The sequence below is a fragment of the Charadrius vociferus genome, unplaced genomic scaffold (genome assembly GCF_000708025.1).
Source record: "Charadrius vociferus isolate BGI_N301 unplaced genomic scaffold, ASM70802v2 scaffold1228, whole genome shotgun sequence".
NCBI lineage: Eukaryota > Metazoa > Chordata > Aves > Charadriiformes > Charadriidae > Charadrius > Charadrius vociferus.
This window is the reverse complement of record NW_009649482.1, coordinates 27,271-48,669: the sequence shown is the minus strand read 5'-3', so window position 1 is coordinate 48,669 and position 21,399 is coordinate 27,271. Positions and strand designations below refer to the sequence as shown.

At 40.3% G+C, this 21,399-nt stretch overlaps 1 protein-coding gene across 1 annotated transcript in view; it reads right to left on the bottom strand.

Moving 5' to 3' along the window:
• The window catches only part of BICD1 (bicaudal D homolog 1 (Drosophila)), a gene marked incomplete at its 5' end in the record, with an annotated part of 118,291 nt that overhangs the window by 71,192 nt on the left and 25,700 nt on the right, over positions 1-21,399 (bottom strand). Inside the window, one exon of the mRNA XM_009889903.1 lies at positions 16,050-16,262. Coding sequence (XP_009888205.1) covers positions 16,050-16,262 — 213 coding nt within the window. The remainder of the gene's footprint in view (positions 1-16,049; positions 16,263-21,399) is intronic.

The window sequence follows — 21,399 nt, the reverse complement described above, 5'->3', positions numbered from 1 at the left end:
AGTAAGGCAGAAACTTATTAAGTGTATAAGGCTACAAAATATACTGAAGGTCAGCAATGCCCAGGTGAGAGAGGAATACAGTCCCTCCTGGGAGATGACACACAGAAAAGATGTTTGCATACACACAAGAAGACATATCTGCAGTCCTTCCTTCAATCAGAAATAACAGCAAGATCTGCAAGAGGCATTTCCTGGCTGAAAAAAAACCCCAAACTGGTGGTATCAGCTCTGGATGTTTTACTCCTTATTAGCTCTTCTTAAGACACAGACACCAATCCTACTTACCTTATACAGCAGTGATCTCGGCAAACAAACAAAAGCCTACCAACCCATCAACTCACAGACAAGCGCAGTTGCGCAAGGTGCAAATACCACCCTGTAATGTTCATTATCTTAATCACGGAAGATACTCTATTAGTGCTTTGGTTGTTCTTTCATATCCACATGCTCTCAAAACTCAACTGCAGTCCTGCCTATCCGCTCCCAGAAAAGCCATGCTGGAGCCACAGGAAATCCATCCGTCTCCTCTGGGAGGAAAATCCTCTTTGAATTATCCCTGAGTGCTATCGCTAGCTGCCAGCCAGCTACCCAGCAGCATGGGAAACCTCTACTAGGACCACGTTGATTGCAGTTGGTGCCCTCCAAAAGCCCAGCCACGCACAAGTGAGCTCAACACACCCAGATACAACTCCATCACCACTTTTAAACCTCCCAGTACAGCTACATCTTCAATCTGGCTGGATTTAAAAGATGGGGTAGGATGTGTCTTGGACTATGCGGTGATAATAAAGGATAAATAATTTGTTTTGAAGGAAATCTGAGGCCTCTTTTGAAAAAAATAACTACATAAATATAGAAAAATGTTCACCTTGGGTAAACTATCTCTGCTATTAAAAGAATCTGTCTATACTTTATTTATTCTGCATAACATAACAGTTCTTTAAATAAATGACTTTATTTTTCAGTGAAGCTTTTCACTCCAGGGCGCGTGAAAATGCAAGGTACCGGTACTGCATGGACTTGCTGTTCAGCCGACCAGCTTTGAAGACAGGGTACCACCACACGGACCCGTAGAAGCTGCAGCACGAGGGAAGAGGTGGGAGAGAGAGAGACTTCATATTACAGGTGCACTTTGCTGAAGGGTCAAATTAGTGCTTCAGTGCTTGCTGTTATTTCCTAAAAGAAAACTAGTAAAAACTCTAGAAAAATACTAAATAATAATAAAAAGAAATAAATGTATGTTCTGAAGAACAGGAAGATCGTTCCCAAAACAACTGAAAGCAAAATGTCTGCTTCATACACAACATTTCTCAGACCAAATTATTTTTTCCCACCCTTGGTTGAACAATAATAGGCTATCAAGACTGTGCAATAAAAACCCACACTATAAAGTGAAAATTACAGCAAGGAAAAAAAATCTGAATCTAACTGGAGAACAGCGTAGCTGGTAACACAGGTTCAGTCTATCTATTCACAAGAGGAGATGGCGATAAATCACGTTTAGAAGTTAACCCCGATCATGCTGAAATAATGGAAGTTCCTAATGGATTACAGATGGGAGCTGGAACACAGAAAGTGAGAGGAGGAGAAGGCACATGGCGCCACACTCCAACAGCCTCTGAGTTATGTGCTTCAGTGGAGGAAGTGACATGTGTTTATTTTACTTTACTGTTGTTTTCACAACCCGTTTTACCACACCATTGAATGACACCATTATAGGGCCTGAACTGTTTTTCAGCTGCAGCACTGGCTTTAAAAATAATTTGACCTTCCAGACCTCGGATGGGAATGATGCTTAGAGCTGCCTCCACTACTTCAAGGCACAGATAAGAGAGGCTTTTTCTTATGAAGTCTAACATAAAAAAAAATGCTAAACAAAAATGCTTTAATACATGTAACAAAAACTGACTGCATTTTTTTAAAGTTTTAGTAGTAAGACAAGCTTTGATATTTAAAACTTTGTAAGATGTATTATTCTTATACCAGAATTTTGCTGCAGTGGCGGATGGGAAAGAAATAGTCAAGGCTAAATTTCCTTAAGCAACAGCATGTAATAAAGAAGAAAACAGCCTAATTTGGCTTTGTTGTCCTGGGCTTGCTTAAAAATCCCCGAGGAAAAGGTCAGTGCACAACACGATATGAAAGACGCAATGATAATCCAGTCTTTGCTTTTGGTTCTTGATGGAAAGAAAGATTCTGTCTCCAATTCCCCCTAAGTTATTGTCATGATTTTTAATGAAATTACAACAGTGCTGAAAACAGTCTCCACTAAATTTGCTACCTTTGGAAGCATGGAGCTTTCCGGTTTCAGTCAAAGAACAAAATTTTTGCTAACTATCCTGCCTTTATCCATCCATGGTCATGGCTCTTCCCGCCTCAAGGCACAAAGTCACAGAGGCTGTAGCACTGGTTATTATGACTATGCAAAGAATCAATATCTCCAATATTTCTGGGTTCAGCTAAGAACAAAAATGTAGACTGTGTTAGGGGAACTTCAGAGTTTCAGTCTGTAGAATGCATTTATTGGATCTGAAAAGGAAATATGGTCCCCAAAATAATGGGTATAAAACAACGATTAATCTACATAAATGTTGCTGAAGCTGAGCTGGTAATTGCTTCTCCTTGCCTTTTGGATTTCTGCAGTGTGAAGCTGCAAAGGGAATAGTATTCGTTGTATTCCTGCACAGTAGTCCCCAGCTCACCCAGCCCGAATTCAGCAGGAGGGAGGTGGTGAAGCTGCCCTGTGTTAGAGCTGATCATACAATAGTTTATTGCTATTGATAACATGCTAAAAGGACGAGGATTTTCTAAACAGAAACACCAGCAGGATTGTATGTTTCTTTCTTCAAATTTCCAGATCCACATAGGGCTTTTTTTCCTTCCCAGTGCTCTAAAACTTTTTCACTTTTAAAACTTCAGAATGTGCAACGTCATTATTTCTTTCCTTTGAAGATGTTAATACAATTTCAAGCGGGCTAACAATATAATAGTATTTTTAAACTCTATTAGCAATTTATAAGCTATAAAAGAAATTGAACCTTAAAGTGATTTATTTTAAAACAGAGTTACGGCTCTGGTATATAACTCTATCTCAAATTTGGTGAGGAGAAATTGCGTAGTCAGGTTAGGAGGAAGAGTCTTCCATAACTTTTAGAGGGCAAGAAAAGCAGTAATGGAAAATTCATAGCTGGCTTTTTAAAAGCATTTGCAAGGGATAAAAATATAAAACAGCGTAAAAATCTAATACATGAAAGCTGTCAAGGGACTGACTTCAAATCATCACTGACATTTATAGACCATGGGCAAACCAAGCTGTATGAAAACCAGCTGTACCTCCTAGCTTCAAACACAAAAATATTCTGATTCACAATAAAATTAATGTCAAACACACACTAATTACATAGATCTACATCTATAGCTATTTCTTACCTGCTTAACAACTTACTGCACAGTAAAGTGCTTACGACAATCGCTGCCAAAACAAGATGAGCACCAGTTCTATGAAGTGCCTATGAACATGCCCGAAAATATAATGAATAAGCCCATCCATAGGCTTGGACACATTTTATGCTTCTGCTTCAAAACATGCTTAGGTGTCTTTGTGAATTGGAACTTCTTTTCTGACATCTTGCAAAGGGGTCTACAGATTCAGCCCTTCTTCCTTATTGCATTTGAAGTCTCAGACAACAAAGCAAGGCCATCCTTCTTCTCTCAGATTTTTGGAGCAAACCAAGGCACAGTGAATTTATGGAGCCTTGTTGCTGACTTGATATAGGTCAAAATATTCAATTTCTTTCTTTAATATATTCCTACTTACTTGACAACAAACCCCTGTCTATACCCATTCCTTTTTTTTACTTTTTCTTCCCTTCTTATCTTATCTGACTTCAGATCTGTGCATGCCTCATTTGGGAGGGGCAGATAGTCAACGCAGGTGAAACACCAGTTGACAGAAGCTGTTAGGGCAAGAATCACTCTCCTTTCTCCACATTGACCAGAATTTTGCCCCTGCCATTAATGCTCTACTAAGCACAGACCAGAATCTGGTATCTTCTTACTGCTGTTGCATTTTTACTTCCCTTGGGAAAATGAGACATGAGGGAATATGAGCAACAAATGTAAACTACCCTGTATCATTAGCCACAACTCTCAGTATTACATTCGCAAACAGCATCGCCTTCGCATCCCGTTTCCGTGACTGGCTATGCAGGACTGATAGGAAATGGCCCATTTTTAACCCACCTCACTCTGCAGCTGACACTGTAATGCCACAGCAATTCTTCACATATAGTTCACAGGCAGCATCAGAACAGACATCCTGACCGTTTCACTGAAGTGAAAATCACATATCTATGATGATGCCTTCAAGGCACGTTTGGCTGAAAGAGCCAACGTACCGTGCTTCGGAAGGAGAGGAAAGGCTACACAGGCAGAATGAATGAGCAGTGAAGACAAAAATTGCATTCATATCTAGTCCTACCTATTTGATGGGGTTTTTTGGAACAATAACGTCACAGGAGCAGACAAGCTCTGATTATGTATGAGCATCTGCACGTACACATCTAAAACATTTGCCAGCAAAAGTGCATTTCTCTCAATCCTGAAGCTTAAAAGTGGATTTGACCATCACAATGAAAGGGTGATAACACTGTCTGACCTCTGCCTGACTCCCTGCCCTCCTCCTGGATGCTGACTGGCACTGACTGTTGAGAATAACTAAAAATAACCAGCTTGTCTCATATATTGTAATAAGGGCAAAGGGAGAAAAAGAGGTGGCAAATCTGAGTTTCTTGCTGTTCACCTTCCTGTCATCTTCCTCTTATATTTTTCCCCTTGAGAACACAGTTTGTTGCAGAAAGCACAATTAGCATGGATGATGGGAGCCAAGAACTTATTAATGATTTCATACCAGTGCCAAACTGGTAATGAGTTTGGGGTTTTGAGGCAGAAGAGGGAATTGAACAGGAGAGCCTACTCTACAGAAGATCATACTTAAGGATGGCATCACATTGCCACACAGAGCAGACTTCAGTTTGTAAGGTATCAGCTGAATGAAGCCCAGTGAGAGGATGCCATCATATAGAGCACAAAAATACAAACCCCAAAGATGTTTTCTTTTCTCATATTTTCCAGGGTTTCCTAGGTTTTGAGTCTACGTGGCTTCTTTCATTTTATTTGTTTGGCAGGGTTTTTTTTTCAAAGAAATTTTTTACAAGTTGCTATGTATCCAGAGGTACGTATTAGATGTGTTGTGCTCAGTCTCAGTCTCATTGTGCCTAACAAATCATCCAATTCTGGGGTCAGGTCACCAGATTTGTTCTGTGCCCTGGTATCTAAGACATTTCCCTAGGAAAAAGGTAGATCCCATTTCCCAAAATTACCTAGTAAATCCCACAAGAAACCCTTACAAATAAATCAGTATTGATTAAAGGACAAGAAAAAAATACACTGAAAATAAATGTGTTTTTTTCAACAAATAAGAACAGATGTGGAAGCTCAAGCACCTTGGCTGGTAATTTATTGTCCACGTATGATCAGTATGCACGAGTTTTCTCTCAAGGTCCGAGTACTAATAACAGTACCAGAAGACATAGTTAGGTTTTTCACTTTTGCTTGGTGGGTGTCATCTCTGAACCAATGACTCTTGGATGCCATCAGTTCTGTACTGCTTAATCATGAGCAATGCCAAAAGTTTAGTAGGAAGCAGGTTAGGAAAACAGGCCGTGATGCATCCGTAGGCAGAGAACAGGAGAAGTCAACAACAGAAGGTAAAGTCAGGCAGAGCTACAATGCACACAGGGACTTCCCAGGAGAAGAGAAATATGACTGCACTGCTTGCATACTGACGACTGGGAATACATCAAGATTACTGTTCTGTTACCCCAAAGAGTCCTGAAGGCATAAAACATTCAACAATTGCCAGACACATTTCTCACACTGAATGACTGAAAAGAACAGCATCAGTCTCTCAGCAAAGCTTTACCTCTTTTCTTTTTTTTCCTTCCCTTTTTTATATTGGAACCTGCTCAGGATATTTTCAAAACTCAAAGGGAATTAATTGGAGCAGGGACAAAACCCCTTATTTTTACTCTTTGTTTAATATTCTTTATGAGTGGCACATGTCACTGAAACTGAGGCTCTATTTGCTTATGCACTCAGGCAGTGAGGACTTCCAGCACAAATTTCTTCTTCTCCTTGTTATGTCTTTACTTTATCTGGAAGACTACTTAAGCTTTTGGACTGGAGCTTCAGAAAGTCTGTCACCCAGGGTATTCTTCCCTTCCCGCTTAATCCCAGGCAAATGAATGAAGTCACAAGGTACAAGCCAACAGAGCTCCCGGGCTCCTGCTCCTGAGAGTCCAGATCACGTTGAGAGGATTCTTTAAAAATTGGCAACGCAGCTAATTCCAGCACTGCCAAACCCCATCTTACTCCATGCCACTTGAATAGACAAAAGCCCAAGTTATTCTTAACCAGCAAATTAATACTGAAAAGAGTGAGTCAGCACAAGCAGTTCTTATGAGGGCTTCCTCATCTAGAAACAAAAACAAGTCAGCAAAGTTATGCAGTTTTAAAAAAGTAGAGGCCACACAAAACTAACATTTTCTCAGTTCAGAGAGCTGCTTGTCCAACACCCTGCCTCCAGTAGCACCCACTCACAGGTGGGTAACAGGTAACACCTGAGAAACAGCGACATTACACAACGATGCTTTCCCCAGTGTCCCCTCTGAGTCCTTTCCAAGTATCAGGGGGTCGAGGAACTTTCTGAGCTGAGCACTGGGTCCGGATCTTCAGGGATAAGAAGCACTGATGGCCCCCATCCTCCATAAAATCTCTCTCACTCCTCTTTAAACCCAGGTATACCTCTGGCCTCCACAGCTACCCTCTCAGCACGTTCTCACACAATACCTTGTACATGGGTATACATAAAGGGCTTTGAAACACTACCTTGGCACAAATAAGGGGTCATTATTTCACAGATCTTACGTAAGATCGAGCACTGCCAGATCCCGATTTGATTAATTACTGCCTGGAGATTACAGAGTGCAGCTGAAAGTACACCCTCTTTCATTTTCTATTTGAGGCCTTGCAAAGGACCCTTTCTGAAAGAAGGAGCTGGGAATTTGAGTGTTTATAATAAGGCACTGTGTATTTATGCAACAGTCCCTTGGTTATGTGCTCCATTATCCCGCCTGGCCTTTTTTTGACCTCCCCACTGTCCATTGTTTGACTCTTTTATTCACAGCAGATCTAAATGCCTGAACCTTGCCAAAGAAAACAGTGTCATGCATGTGTCAGATCCCAATTTTGCATCCTAAGTCATTGTTCCGGGCTCATTAACAGGAAACACAACAACCAAAGCTGCTTTTGGTAGCTTGCAGGTATATTTGAGGGTGAGAACAGCTGAACAAGGAGCTAAAGATTACCCTCAGAAAACAGTGCCACAACAAGATGTCTTTACCCTGCACTGTTGGCCTTCCTATTCTATTACAGTCCGTGCTTAGAAACACCATCATTTTATGAGCAATTATAGGATTAGAGCAATTTAGGATTGTATACCATATTTCAGGAAATAAAAGGGTGACTCTTACATGGCCACCTTTGGTTTCACCTGCAGGAGCAAGTGGTTTGTTGGTCAATGCATGAAAAAAGAACCACAAGAAAGCATTTGGTGATAACTAAGTAGCAGATGAACTTGAATGGCAGATTAAGTAAACCTTTATCTGTTAATAAGGGCACTGAAAAGCAGTCTACGTTGGACAGGTCTTGCTGCTATATCAAAGCTCGCTCTTTGACAGACAGTATGTGCTACTAGTGTATCTATCCTTTTTGCATGAGAAGAGATTTGGTAGGATTGGTAGGATTACAAGTCACAGCTTGCTCTGTTTTTCTGTCTTCCAAGACATAAAGAAATCCATTTGATTTCTTTTCAGAAGTAAAGTTCTGTGAACTGGGAAAGTAAATGCACAGGGCAGAGAAAACCATTTCACAAGCAACAGTATCTAACCCTACAAAATAACACCCTCAGAAAACCTCTGTACAAACTATGTGAAAATTAGTAAAAAAATTTTTGTCAGCAAACACCATTGACGATGACCTTCACAGTTTTCTACCTTCTGGATGGTCTCATGTCACAAAGCCAGGTTTTACACTTCAGTGTGGTTTGCTGCTATCTTTTCCCATCACAGCCGGTGGTCACCAAACCCATCTGCACACTACCTTCATTGCCTATTAGGAGAAACTCTGCAGTAGGTGTCTTTTACAGGGATTACACCTTGGTCCACATCAGTCTGAAGTGAGAAGATGTAGACGCTTATAGAAGAAATAGCGAGACCGATGTGAACACAGTATGAGTGGAAATGTGCGTGTGTGAGAAAGAAAAACCAGAAGGAGGGTTAAAGGCATGGCCTGCAGTGATAGCAAAGGCCACCACTTGCAGTCAATCCAACGATGGCCTACCGGTGGCCTTCACTTACAAATATGCACTGCTGATGCACTGCTCACTCCCCGCCCTGTTCAACCTAAAGCCCCCAGAGGTTCTGCAGCTTTCTCCAGCCCACGTAGAGCACAGACAAGTAAGTGCCTTCACAGGAAAAGCATTAACACCTGACTGCTTACAGAAACTGTTAACATGTTTTTAAAGAGGTCCAGATACCACACAAGTATACAATGGAGTTTGATTTGAAGCAGGTCAGCAACATCTAATAAAATTTCCCACGTTACAGAACATTATGCTGTTATATGATAACATTATGTTATTATATGATAATTAGGATTAAGGTCAATCTGAAAATTTTTCCTGAAAGGAGGAGGAAACAATACATTTTTAGCAAACTTTTCAGCCTCTCAAGACAAAAAAAACCCAAAACCCACCCATAAGCACTGTCAGCAAAGTAGGGAGAAAAATTTATGAGGGTGGCTCGACACCAGCAAGCTGGGAAATCTTCCTTCAGCAGGCTTTTCTAAAAACAGGAGAGAGAAAAGAAAAACATCTCCCAGCGGGTAAAATAACAAATTTATATTCTAAGCCTAATTTGGAGCCAGTTCCAGCCAGTTGAAGGAAACTTCCAAAACAAAGGAATGTAAGTATAGTCAATTAGAGTGACTATGCTAATACTACCCTAAACCATGATGAGAGAGCTCTCCTGACAGGAGGAATAGTTCTGCCACCTCTCTATCATGCCTCGGCTGCACCTTTTTTCTCAAACAGCTCTGACACACACACACACACACACACACCCCAACCCCACCCCCCGCAGTCATCTCTGTGGGCTGCTCTGGCATCAGATTCCTACAGCTTCTTTTCAAAAAGCAGTGCTTTCATGAAGGTACATTAAGACACATTACCAATGCCCGCACCGAATACTTCACTGTATTTCCTTACTCATTCTCCCTCTAGAAATGAAGCCATTGCTGCAAGTACCAGCATAATATTAGTAAGAAGATAAATGTATTTATAATGCAGGCTTTATTTAATCAGTGCAAATGCCAAAAGAAACTTCCATTCTTCAGTAGACTGAGTGGGGTAAGTCTGTTGATGCAGCCATCAAGAAGCACAGGGCAACACCACGACAGAGGAGGCGAGATCATTGAAGGATGGTGCATGCATTGTCACAGTCAACACTGCAGTTACTTAAATCACTTCGCTATCCAGGATAACTGTCAAAGCACAATCACACGTTCCCTATTCTATGCATGAAGAAAGTTAGACAACTAAGAGGGGAAGCAAACTAATAACACTGAAGAGAGTTCAGTGCTCTCCGAGAGCTCTGTCACTACGGCCAGGCTGCTACAAGGTGCTTCCCACAGTACATGCTTTGTAGCAGTGATTCTTGTCCCAGGCTTATATTTTCCATCTTTCTTCGACACAAAGTTGGAGAAGGTTACTCCACTCAGTAACCTGGAGCTACCTCCTCCAAAAGCTCAGTAGTCAAACCACTAGCCACAGGAGATCCAGCTGAAGACCATGCTGTCTCTGAGGGATGGAGACAGCCTTTACTGAGGGCTACCACCTCACAGAGGAGAGACTGGGGTTCTGTTCTCTGCCCCAATTAATAGTGAAGTATTTCTTATTAAACATTAATCGAAATATGGACTAGAACTAGTTCCCTATTCCCAGCTGAGTGGCTTAGCCTTTAGGCTACAGTCATTCTTATGAGCTTGCTCACTCTGGCTCTCCCTGACCCACAAAATTCTAACTATCCCCCAACAAAGTGGAACAGCTTCATCTGAAGGAATGAAGAGCCTGCCAACTGACTGCCAGGGCACCTTCTTCAGAGGGAGAAATGGATTCAGAATCCCTCAGGCAGAGAAAAAATTGGAGCCCTAAACCTTGCCACAATCACAGAACTGGAGAGTTGAAGGACATCACTGGGGGATGAGGTCAGCTAGGGAAACATCTCTTTGGAGGATTCCAGCAGCACATACAGCATTGCTCAATATCTACCAATAGTATAGTAATAGACCCCACTCCAAGCCAGAGGTGTTCCTGAATGCATCTGGAAGCAGAGCTTTACATGGGCAGAAAGTTTTATGAGTGGAAACTCAGGCACTTAATGACTGTAGGAACCTGCAGGAGTAGATGACAATTGAATGTATTAAGGATCTCAGTTTTAGACCTTACCATCCTACATTTAACAGGAAGCACAATATATCCAAATCCTGTTACAGTTTAACCCCAGAGCAACAAAACAAGAACCTGAAATTGATTAATTGAAGCAGAATTTGGTTTACACCACATTCATGTTCACATTTAAAGTTTTTAGCCTTCACTCTGAATTTTCAAAATGGAGAAAAAACCCTAACTTTTCAGACTGAGAAATTATAATTTCTAAATAGGAAATAACCAGTTAGGATTTTTTTGAAGGTATATTTAGTACAGTAATACCAGTTCTTAAATTATTTTTTTTTTTTAGATAAAAGTCAACTTGAACACAATGCATGTAATTTTTTTCCATTTCTTATGTATTTTCAGAACAAAGATGTCGCCACTTAGCATGAGGTTGCATTTCTGAAATGGCCACAGCTAGCAGTAAAACTTCTTATAATTATTCACCCAGCGCAAGTGCTCATACTTTGCATCATACATAGGTTCCCCTCAAAAAAAGCTCAGCGTATCACATGCATAAGTATCCTGATTAGCGTAAAGTACAAGATCTTTGTACTGCTGAAGTGAATAAAAGTTTAGCTATTGATTTCAAGGGCAGCAGGGCTGCACAACTTCATCCTAGTTGTTTGTTGGCTTTTTTCCACCTGGTTTCAGCACATAATGCCTCAGCAATTTGTATTTTTCTCCCCACCACTTTTCCACTACCCTCATCCCTGCTTATGCCCTCCGGAAGCCCAGGTGTGTGCTGTTGCCACGGCTCATTAACATTGCCATCGCATAAACTTCCCTGTTCATCTGTTATCTCCTGGACTGCAGGTATACAGGTGCCGATTTCTTTCTGCAATCCCAGCAGCTGCTGCAGTGACATTTAGTAGCACAGCCTGAGAAGTTTAATCCTTTGCTTCCTGACTTCATGTTATTTCTCCTCCTTTTCACTTGTCTTGTTGGGAAGCAAGAGCTGACCCATACCTGCCAGCCTCTTCAGACACAAAAGCATTCATCTACCCACCTTGCACAACTCTTAATCCTAGTCTCATAATTCCTACAAAACTCAAACTGTACCATCATCTTTCATCTCCATTTTGTACAGTTTCACCTGCTTCCTCTCATTGCTTCGTGCTCTTCCCTGTCCAGTTGCCACCTGTTTCGAGTCAGATGCCCAGCTCCAATGCATTCAGCTTCATCATGAAGATGGAATATGATCTCATCACAAGAACTTTCTGCTCCAACTTCTAAGCTGGGTCATCCGTGCTTGCATAACCGCCTTTATCAGTTATCAACTTCCATCTATAAAGTGGTTACAGTTACCGTAAGGAAAGATTTTTCAGTGGCACAAATGGAAGAACCACTCACGCATCTTCTGACTATAAGTAAACACAGTGTTTTTAAATAGGAAAAAATAAACACTGGAGAATTAGAAAATTATAAAAGATTGTATTTTTAAAAAGAGTACTTCTTTAACATTTATTATAAAGGCAGCCAACTCGTACACTGTTAGAAAAGCTTAAATGAGCTAATAACCATACTGATCTCTCTACACAGAGGGGCCACCTACCATAAACTGTGTGATGCCAAGCATACACAAAATCTGGTCTCTGCTAAGAAATGATCTCTCTAGCCTCAGTTTTAAAATCAGTACATTTTTTCGTTTAGATTACAGCAGTTTTAAGAATCTCCAAATAACCTTCTACATTCTCTGTCTGAGGTCTGGGTGGGAGGAAAGAATGAAAAGGGTAACCTGCTTTTGAAAATGTATATTTTAGCTAGTTAGATGATAGTTAATAAGATTCTTATCCAAAACTCTAGGGATTTTTATTACATTAAAAATAATGCCGCTGGTGGTTTACTGTTTTGATCATTTTAACGTGAATCTAGAAAGCCATCTGTGTACAGGTTCCTGGTTCATCCTTCACCATCAGGGTGAAACAAAGGCTCAAGGTCTTAAAAAAAAAAAATATGTCTTTTTCTTGTGATGAGCATTGAAATCAGTTTGTTTGCTTTCCCAGACTGAGATGCATTATCTCCAGAGACCTGAGCCTGATACATTCCCTTTTATAGCAAGAGATCCGGGTCAAGCTGCCCTGCAGACATCAGCTGTGACTATATGGCAGATACTTGCAAAAAGGCATGAATTTTTAAACACTGGGGCTATGGAATTCCCAAGATTCCTGAAAGCCATCAGCATTCATGCGAGTGTATTCTGATGATTCACAACATGCTCATACACATTCATATGACTATGGATTTCTGTGCAAATTCAGAAAGCAGAACACACTCAGAACTCCCATGACAGACTAGAGAATAGAGGAGCACCGACTACGTTATTTAAGGATGTGGTACCAATAACAGAGGTCACGTTTTGAAAGCCTAGCAATCAGTCTTCAGTATCATAAGGGACTGAGTGCCTGGATAAAGTATCATAAATTCCTGTCATCTATGCAAAAACACGATTTGCAGAACCACACAGTAGTTTTTCAAATCTTTTATATTAAGCCTGAAGGTGCAAGGAGTGATTATTTTTTGTTTTAGCTTGTAAGATATCTTAGCAAGGTTTAAAACACAACTATAAAGCATATTCTCTTGGCAAGGTGGATCAGGGAGGGGAAGAGAGAGGATACAGTCAAATAACTTACATCCAGAATCTGTGTTTACATCACTCAGTACAGTTGCTCACATAAAGACCATCCTTTTTTTCTTCTGTTTTTGTCTCCAACTAGATTTTCGAAGAGACAAATTACTTTCTTATTGTAGCCATCTACCTGTGGCAGCTTCTAAGGACTGTCTTTGCCCCAAAATGTACCAGACATTTCATTTTAAAATCATGTGGGTTTTCTACCTTAGTGGTTGTCAAGATTTGCAGTAAGCTAAGTCTGCCTTTTCCTATCAGCGGCACCCAGAACCAAGCAGACAAAGTTCATAAACACACTAGAAGAGCATCTCATTTCTGCAGGCACTTGGATTTGTATGTTTGGACCAAGGTATACTGAGCGGGGTAAAAAGGTGAGACTCCTTTGAGCAGAGGGTGAAATGGAAGTGTAATTCAGTGTGACAAGATCCCTAAGAGCCTGAGGTAGGCGTCAGTCACCTTCTAACTCTTATTATATTCAAGTAATTAATCATAATAGTGTCTGGTGCAAGCTTGGTAATGAACTGACTGCACTAATCCCATTTATGATTAAATACATTGATTGTTGTGCCACAAAATAAAAGTTCAACAAAGTCAAGGGCCTTATACTCAGGGTCCAACATCATCTTAATAATAACACACAGTTTATCAGCCTGATTTTTATTCAAGTAAATTCTTTTCTCGCACTGTAATTAACTACTGGGGTTTGTTTCTATTTAGCATTAGAACAGGAAATAATTGCAGCTGGTTGCGCACTAAGGGTTACTATTATCTCCAAAGAAATGAGGACAATCAATATTCTAGGGAGAACAGGTATTGAAACTGCCTCCTGAATAACTTACAGATCAATAATCATGATAGAAAATGGAAGGGAGATTTGCATTTGAAGGAGACCCCAGAGGAAGGAATCGAGTACAAAGACAAACATGTATTTTCTCTAACTTGATTGTTCATCTGAGACTGAATGCCAGGTCATCAGGATTCTGCTTGCCTGTGATCTTTAACCAAATGGTTAGGTAGGCGTGTCAGTAGCTGGTTGCCTGCCACCAGAGAAGCTTTTAGAATATGATTTTAGGATGAGTAGATATAAACTTGATTTTTATTTTTTTTTTGTTAACTACTGCAATAGCAATTACAATCACATATTTGTTTTGGATCTTGTGAATAAACAGCATATATTTGCTTCTTAGTAAAACCTGACTTGTATTATGGGCAAGTTCAGTGAAACCATTAAATAAGAATGTTCAACAGGATTACAGGACCCAGTCCCAGGGAGAGCCCATCCCAGGTTTTTATAGGTTAGAAGGATGCCATTCCACTCAGATACAGAAAACGTGATAAACTTTGTTAATTTGTTGAGTTCACACAGAAGAAGCATTTTTGCAGAATCACCTAGGAATGACCTTTTCCAGCAGCTGGACAGTGGGGAGAGACCCTAGGTGCAAGCATTCCTGGGGAAAGCAGGGAAGACGTGAGGTTACTTCCAAGTGCTGCCTTCCTCTGCAGGTAGTTGCTCTGCTTAGAAAACTGAATCTGTAGAGGTTTATAAGAGAAACAGTAAGACTGGTACGAACGAGGTATGAACATGTGTGTGAAAGCACTAGAAGAAATGGCAGAAGGATAAAAGAAAAGTATGCATCGAAGGCGCCTCGATGAACAGGCCATCAAGATCACAGCTAACTTATGTGCAACTTCTGACCCTGAGTTTGCAAAAACAGCCTACACCCTGTAGGACAGGAGACTAGAGAGTAACAAGTAGATCAGCAGTGCTGCACAATGACTCACAGGAGCGGGACAAGCTGAAGAGGCAAAAGATTTCAATAAATATCAACTCCTAATGGGCACAAAAGCTACATCCAAAATGAGCACATGGTCACAAACCCACAAGGAACCCAGGACAGGTGATGAGGACTTGAGAGTCCGCACTCCATATCCTTCATTTCACCATGATTAGTGCTGGCCAGAGTGATGGGACACACACATCTTAGTGAGTCTATGAGAATGCGAGCAAGAGCCAGTTTGCTAGTAAAGCTGAAGGAACCAGAGTCACGTTCCTCTCGTGTACGGTCTTCTATCGAGCTTCTCTACATGGATTGTGGAAACTAACCATCAACATGGAAAGAATAAACTAGTAAAGTTAGATCAGTCTCCCACTAGCTGGGATATGGAACCAATAGTAAGTAAAAAACTTTGTCTAAATTTCCAAATTTCAAGGAAAAAAGACAAGGTATTAAATATTACTAATTTCTCCATTGAAGTTAATCCATAACAACTGCGTCCCACATGGCCAATAACTACATGTGGCTTCCTTACTGTTGCCCATTTTCTAAAGATGAGCATTCACTTTAACTTTGCTCTACAGTGGAAGAAAACTGGTGAAAGCTTTATCTGACCCTAGCCAATCCAGAGACTGAGAAATGACATGAATGTTGAGAAAGAGGAGTTGCATGAATATCAGAATTGTGCAGAAAGTTTGTTTGTGTAAAATTCACTTATATGTAGGCCCTATAACATACAATGCGAAACGCTAGGAGTACATTGGAAATTATAGCTTCCTGAATTGGGTTTTATTGTATTTGTAGTGTTTTTTGTTGTTGTTTAAAATAAAATAAAAAAAAGGAAAAATTTGTTTGTTTTTTTGTTTTTTTTCCCCTTTCTAAATTACAGCCCTCTCAGGCTAGGTGGTTTCTGGGATGACCACAGGCAAGCAGGTGGGCATCTTTACTTCTTGTAGTATTTTCATGACTCAGAGCCATGCCACCCATGACAGTCCAAGAAAATTCACCCCCTTGCTTCCTGCACACCCCCATTTACCTCTTTCAAGTCTTGGACAATAGCAGTGAGTCTCTCATTTTCTGCCTGAACGTTGGTGACCACCGCCCTGCTCTGCTTCAGCTCGTTCTGCATCTCCAAAATCTTCCCAAGGTAATAAGCTTCTTTTGAGGCGGACTCCTGGAGGAGAGTCTCTTCACGTGTTTCACCATCTTCAGCCACTTTGCGGTGAATGGAGAAGGACTGTCCAAATGCCTGCAAGAAGAAAACAGTGCACAGTATAAAACTACTGAAGCCCTAGAAAAATTATCAACAATAATGAGCAGCTGCACAGCCAGCGGGAATTACATAGGTCTGTGAGTCCCAAACTCTGACCTAATAAATACTGCCTTAGCAGCTTCCTAGCAGCTGAGGGCCACCATCTCATTTAGCTGAAATGAAGCATCTTGAAGCTGTTCTCATTTGCAGTATGGATTTATGGCCCCTGTCCAGGCGACCTCCACTGAGATCAAGATGGTGCTCTGCTAACTAGCCATTAATTAGCACCAGTGTTTAACTCTCCTGCATGAGGCCAGCTGATAATTCATCAATTCCTTTCTTCTCTAGTTCTGCAAAATAAATGTGTGGTTCATTTTGTTTTAAAGAGCATAAGTAGCTGACAAATCTTTCTAAATTGGTTTCCATTTTCAATATTCTTTTAGTATAAGAGCTGATTTTGTGGTATGGAAAATAGCTTCCCATAACTTGAAAGAAAGAGAAATGAGCTGAGCATTGAGCAGTGGCCATCTACACGGCTGGTAAGCTAAACACAGAGCTTGACAGCCCCTTCATCTCATTTGTACTCAATGTTTTCTGCTGAAAATAAACAATATTTAAGTATTCAAGAAGTTTCTAAATATATAGGAATTTTTCAGTGATTCTCTTCCTCTTCTTGTTACTAGCTTAGAGAGGCTTAATAAGGCGGTATTTCTCAGTGATAACTTCTTATGTTATTTTGGACAGCTCCGAAGCAACCTGGAAGAAAGCAAAGTACAAGCCACAATAGTAGAAGTGATGGAGATATCATTTAGCTATGAAAGACAGAGGGGGGGAAAACCCTGCAATAATACAATAACATAAGAAGTAATGTAATAGCACAAAATAATATAAAAATAAAAGTAGTAATAAAATAATTATCTAAAGTAAAATAAAAACAAAACCTGTTTTGTTTGTATTACCTTTAAAAACAGACTTGGTTGAAAATTACATGGCCTCATTCTGGAAAAAGCCAAAAGACGGCCTCTAATGTTAAGAATATTTAGCCCAACATAGGCAAATGCTCTCTCGTATATCTTAATTCAAAGACAATGTGTTTGAAAAACCACAAATTTTAATTTTTTTTCCCCCAATATAGTGGAGAAAGTCATCGCAATATATGTTCTTTCATTGGGAAATTCTCCCCAAAAGCCCAATTTCTACCCACTCCTACGAAACCACAAAGCAGAGCATACCATTTGTACCCACTGTAAGCAGTGGGTACACTGCTTTGCCTTCCCATCGATAAGAACTACTTTGTCAAATGAAATCCATTGTTTTACTGCCACTATTTATAGCCTTTCAGAACACGTTCTAAGTTTTACTGGCAGTAGGACTGAAGCAGCCCCTTAGAAACTTCAAAGCAAAACCCTGTTCAAAAACTTTTTAGCTTTTAAGTCTACTTCACTCAGAGAATCCTGTGAACTCAGCATTAAAGGATTCTAAAAATATTCAATAATGTATTAACCCAGCTGTCTTCTCAAAAGACTGCAAGTTACTGAAATAGCAAGCATCAGCAACTTGCCAAATAGGATTTTCCAAATAACAAGAAATCCAATTTAATGAAACTGTTAAGCACTGATTCGGTCACTATATCTGTGAATGTAAGAAGACTGTTTCAGGAACACTGCTAATAAATTATATCTTACTCTACATATTTATATTTAATGGCTCACTGTTCCTAATTTAAGACTGAGCAAGAAACACCAGTGTAATAAAGTCCCTCCAAGACAAATGTAAAGGCCACGTATCCAGGGGAAAAAAATCACAACACAGCAGAACAGCAGGTAGGACTGACAGGGCTGGAGAAGCTCATGAACAAATGCGAGCTGAAGCCCTGTCCACCAGAGAACTATAGTTAAAACAGTATGTGTAAATACCAGCACACAGTGATGATGGCCTTCCAGGTACATGCTATGTTTTCCTCAAATATCCTTTGAAGATGCATTTTAGCATGTGTGACGTTTGAGAACAGCCATGAATTTTGGGGAGGGTGCATAGCATAAGAGAAAATTACTGCGTACTTAACATTTCCTTATGTCTACGACAACAGAAAATGTCAGAGAAAATTAAACATTTTTTTCCTGTGAAACTACATTTTTACATTACTATATATTATACCAGTCAATTTCTTTCTTAAACTGCTATCAATATGATAAAAATCAGAGGAAGGACAGAAAGGAAGCATGGGTCTCTTCACATATAGGTGGAAATTAAGCAGATCCATTCAACAAGGAGAGGCACACAAGATGTCTTTTAATTAAAAAAGTGAGCAAAAAGTCCTGCTTCTATATTTCATGGTCTGTATTAAACACCAAGAAGTTTAAACTTTCCAGACATACCCACTTAAGGCCTTCCACAAGATCGATCACTTTTAAACTAAGCCATCCATCAATATTTTTCAGCTAGTAGCCAGATATTTGTTCTATTTTGATTTTGTTTTAATAATTTGCTTAATGTATATACTTATTTACAAAACTTTACAGCCTTGCTACAATGTAAGTATTTCACTTAACTGTGCTCACTTATTTCACTGAAGCCATCCTTATAATGGGAAAATTTAGTCGCCTGAAAAGCTTTCCAGGTCAACTATCTTTATAACAGGCACAACAGTTCTCTTCCAACAACTACTGGTTTCCAGCCTGGATGTGACAACACGCCTCACACCACTGCTTTACACGAACACCCACACTCAGCCAGCAGCAGGAACGGGCTGCAGCCCGGGAGAGCTGGGACAGCCCACCTCAGCCTTCACAATTACCTCCTGAACATGTTGGTCAGTAAAGAGACAAAAGGTCCCCAGGAGCTGGGAAACCCATACTGGCGAGAGCCAGTGATGGACGAAATACAAACTGGAGGAGCATTTGGCACAAACATAGGCATTCATATGTAAGAACTGGATGCAACTGGTGTTGGCATCAAGTATGGAAGGCAGAAGCAGCAGATGAATCTCAAAACATAAGACTGCAATCTGGACTGCAGGCTAAAGAAAGCTCACTTGTGTTTGGGTCAAATGTCACATACAAACTGGTTTGCTGAATATATCTTACAGTATTGTATATGAGAGAATATCAGCCTGCTATGGAAGCCAGACTGGGGAAATAGCTTTCCTTTGATAACATGTGACACCAAGAGAGAGGTACCATGCCAATGCAGAGCAAGTGTTCCCTGTACTCTTCCTCGAAGATCATCTCGATATTTTGGTCAGATACTTATAGTGAAGGTATATAGTTTGGCTTCTGGAGAGATGCTGCTCCTGCCTGAAGGTACTTTATCACCTGTATTAGTACCACATCAGCTTCTCCCTAAACCAAATTTCAGGTGATGCCAGGTTGGCAAAAGCAGGGCCAGGCTTTTCCATGATTTTCCATCTTTTCAACTGGATTAGGACAAGTACACCAACATAGGCTATAGAGTTCTCTGACCTAGCCATGAAGAAGTAACTGCAGAAGCAAAGAACTGTGGATGTAACTGCAGGGATGGTACCCAACTCGCTTGCGTTGTTTCTGTTAGTATTTTGGATGAGTGCTGTCCTGTACCTTGCAGTTGTATTAGTTAATTACCGCAGTTCTTGTCAGTATGGTGCTGCCTTTCTTGGTGTGACTACTCATTAAAACCACTTTGAAAACACTTCTGGTCCCTTGGTGGCTCTTAGTTTCAGCAATCACATTATGTGCTTTGTCAGAAAAGCTCAGCAATCTTCCAAATTCAAATCAGGACTCAGAGGGGGCTGCGTAGCCCTTTATGGCTTCTGTTCCCTTGAGGAACCCCCTCCCTCTGTTGGGACCATAGCTGAAGTCAACTGCAAAGACTGTCCTAACAGAGACCAGTCAGAATTTCACCTTTTACTAGTCCCATCACTTCTCTCAAGACTTTGCTTGAAAGGATGCTGTTGACTGAGTTAAGAGGTACTGTTTTGTAAGTTAGTCGTAAAAGCTGAGTAACAAGATGCATATGTATTCTGAGACCTGAGAATTGTACAACAGTATCATGACATTTTAGGGGAGTCTTAAAATCTGAATGTTGAGAATGATAAAATAATGATCAATATTTGTTTGAGTGCATGATAAAGGATGGCAACAGTGGGCATACACAGGTAAGTTGTCAGTCTTATCATGGAGAAAGGTATAACTTTTGAGGAAAAGGCCATTTGCAATTGAACTCTAAATAACCCCAGACAGAAATCCCAGTGTCAGAAGCAAACTAGCACGAAAGACATAATGCAGTGAACAAAATGGGCACAGATTTGTAAAAGGGCAATAGAAAAATATGACGGTTCCAAACAACATATGTAAAAAAAAATAATTAAATGACAAATACAAACAGCAACAGAAAGCTAATGTGCAGTTAGTGACATGGAATGACATCTGTAAAATGAAAATTACATTTAGCACTTTAAAAAAAAAGGAAAAAAGAGAAGCCAGATGTCTAATTTAGGCATAGAAAGCAGCACATATGCAAAAAACATAAGTAGGTAACGAAGGATGCTATTTCTGAGTTTCAGTTTTATTTTTACTAGCCACCTCCTGGGGCAGGAATTCCGAAGTGTTTGCATAGAAACTCACTTTTCTAGTCCGTGGTGATTAATAAGCCAGGACGGCAGACAGCCTACCTTTATGGCTTTGACACTTCAATGTAGTTTTTCTGATGCATAATGCAACAGCATTGAACTTGTTCAAATAATTACCTATTTCAGCTGCTAACTTGCTGCAAACCGGGATTCATTATGTATTAGTTACCTCCACATTCCTAACACAAAAGCAGGGAAAAAGCAGTTTGGGGTTATCCAAGAGGGTAGCGTACTTCCTAGGTAAATATCAGTATGGTACCACAGATGGAAGTCTTTGCTAGAGATGCCTCACTGGGGTTAATGTCAGGGACAGGCCTTATTTCGTGGCACAAATTGAATGCCCTCTTACCAGTTAATATTCCCTTAGTCACTTGCAATTCTGTGTGTCTCTTTCAAATAAGAGAATTTGTTTTTTAATATATAATTTTCTTCCTTTCTTCACAATTCATTAACGAAAGCTCAGGTTTCTCTGACATTTTTCTGCTAAGGAGCAATCAGTGGCAGACGTAGGTCTGTGAGGAACCCCCC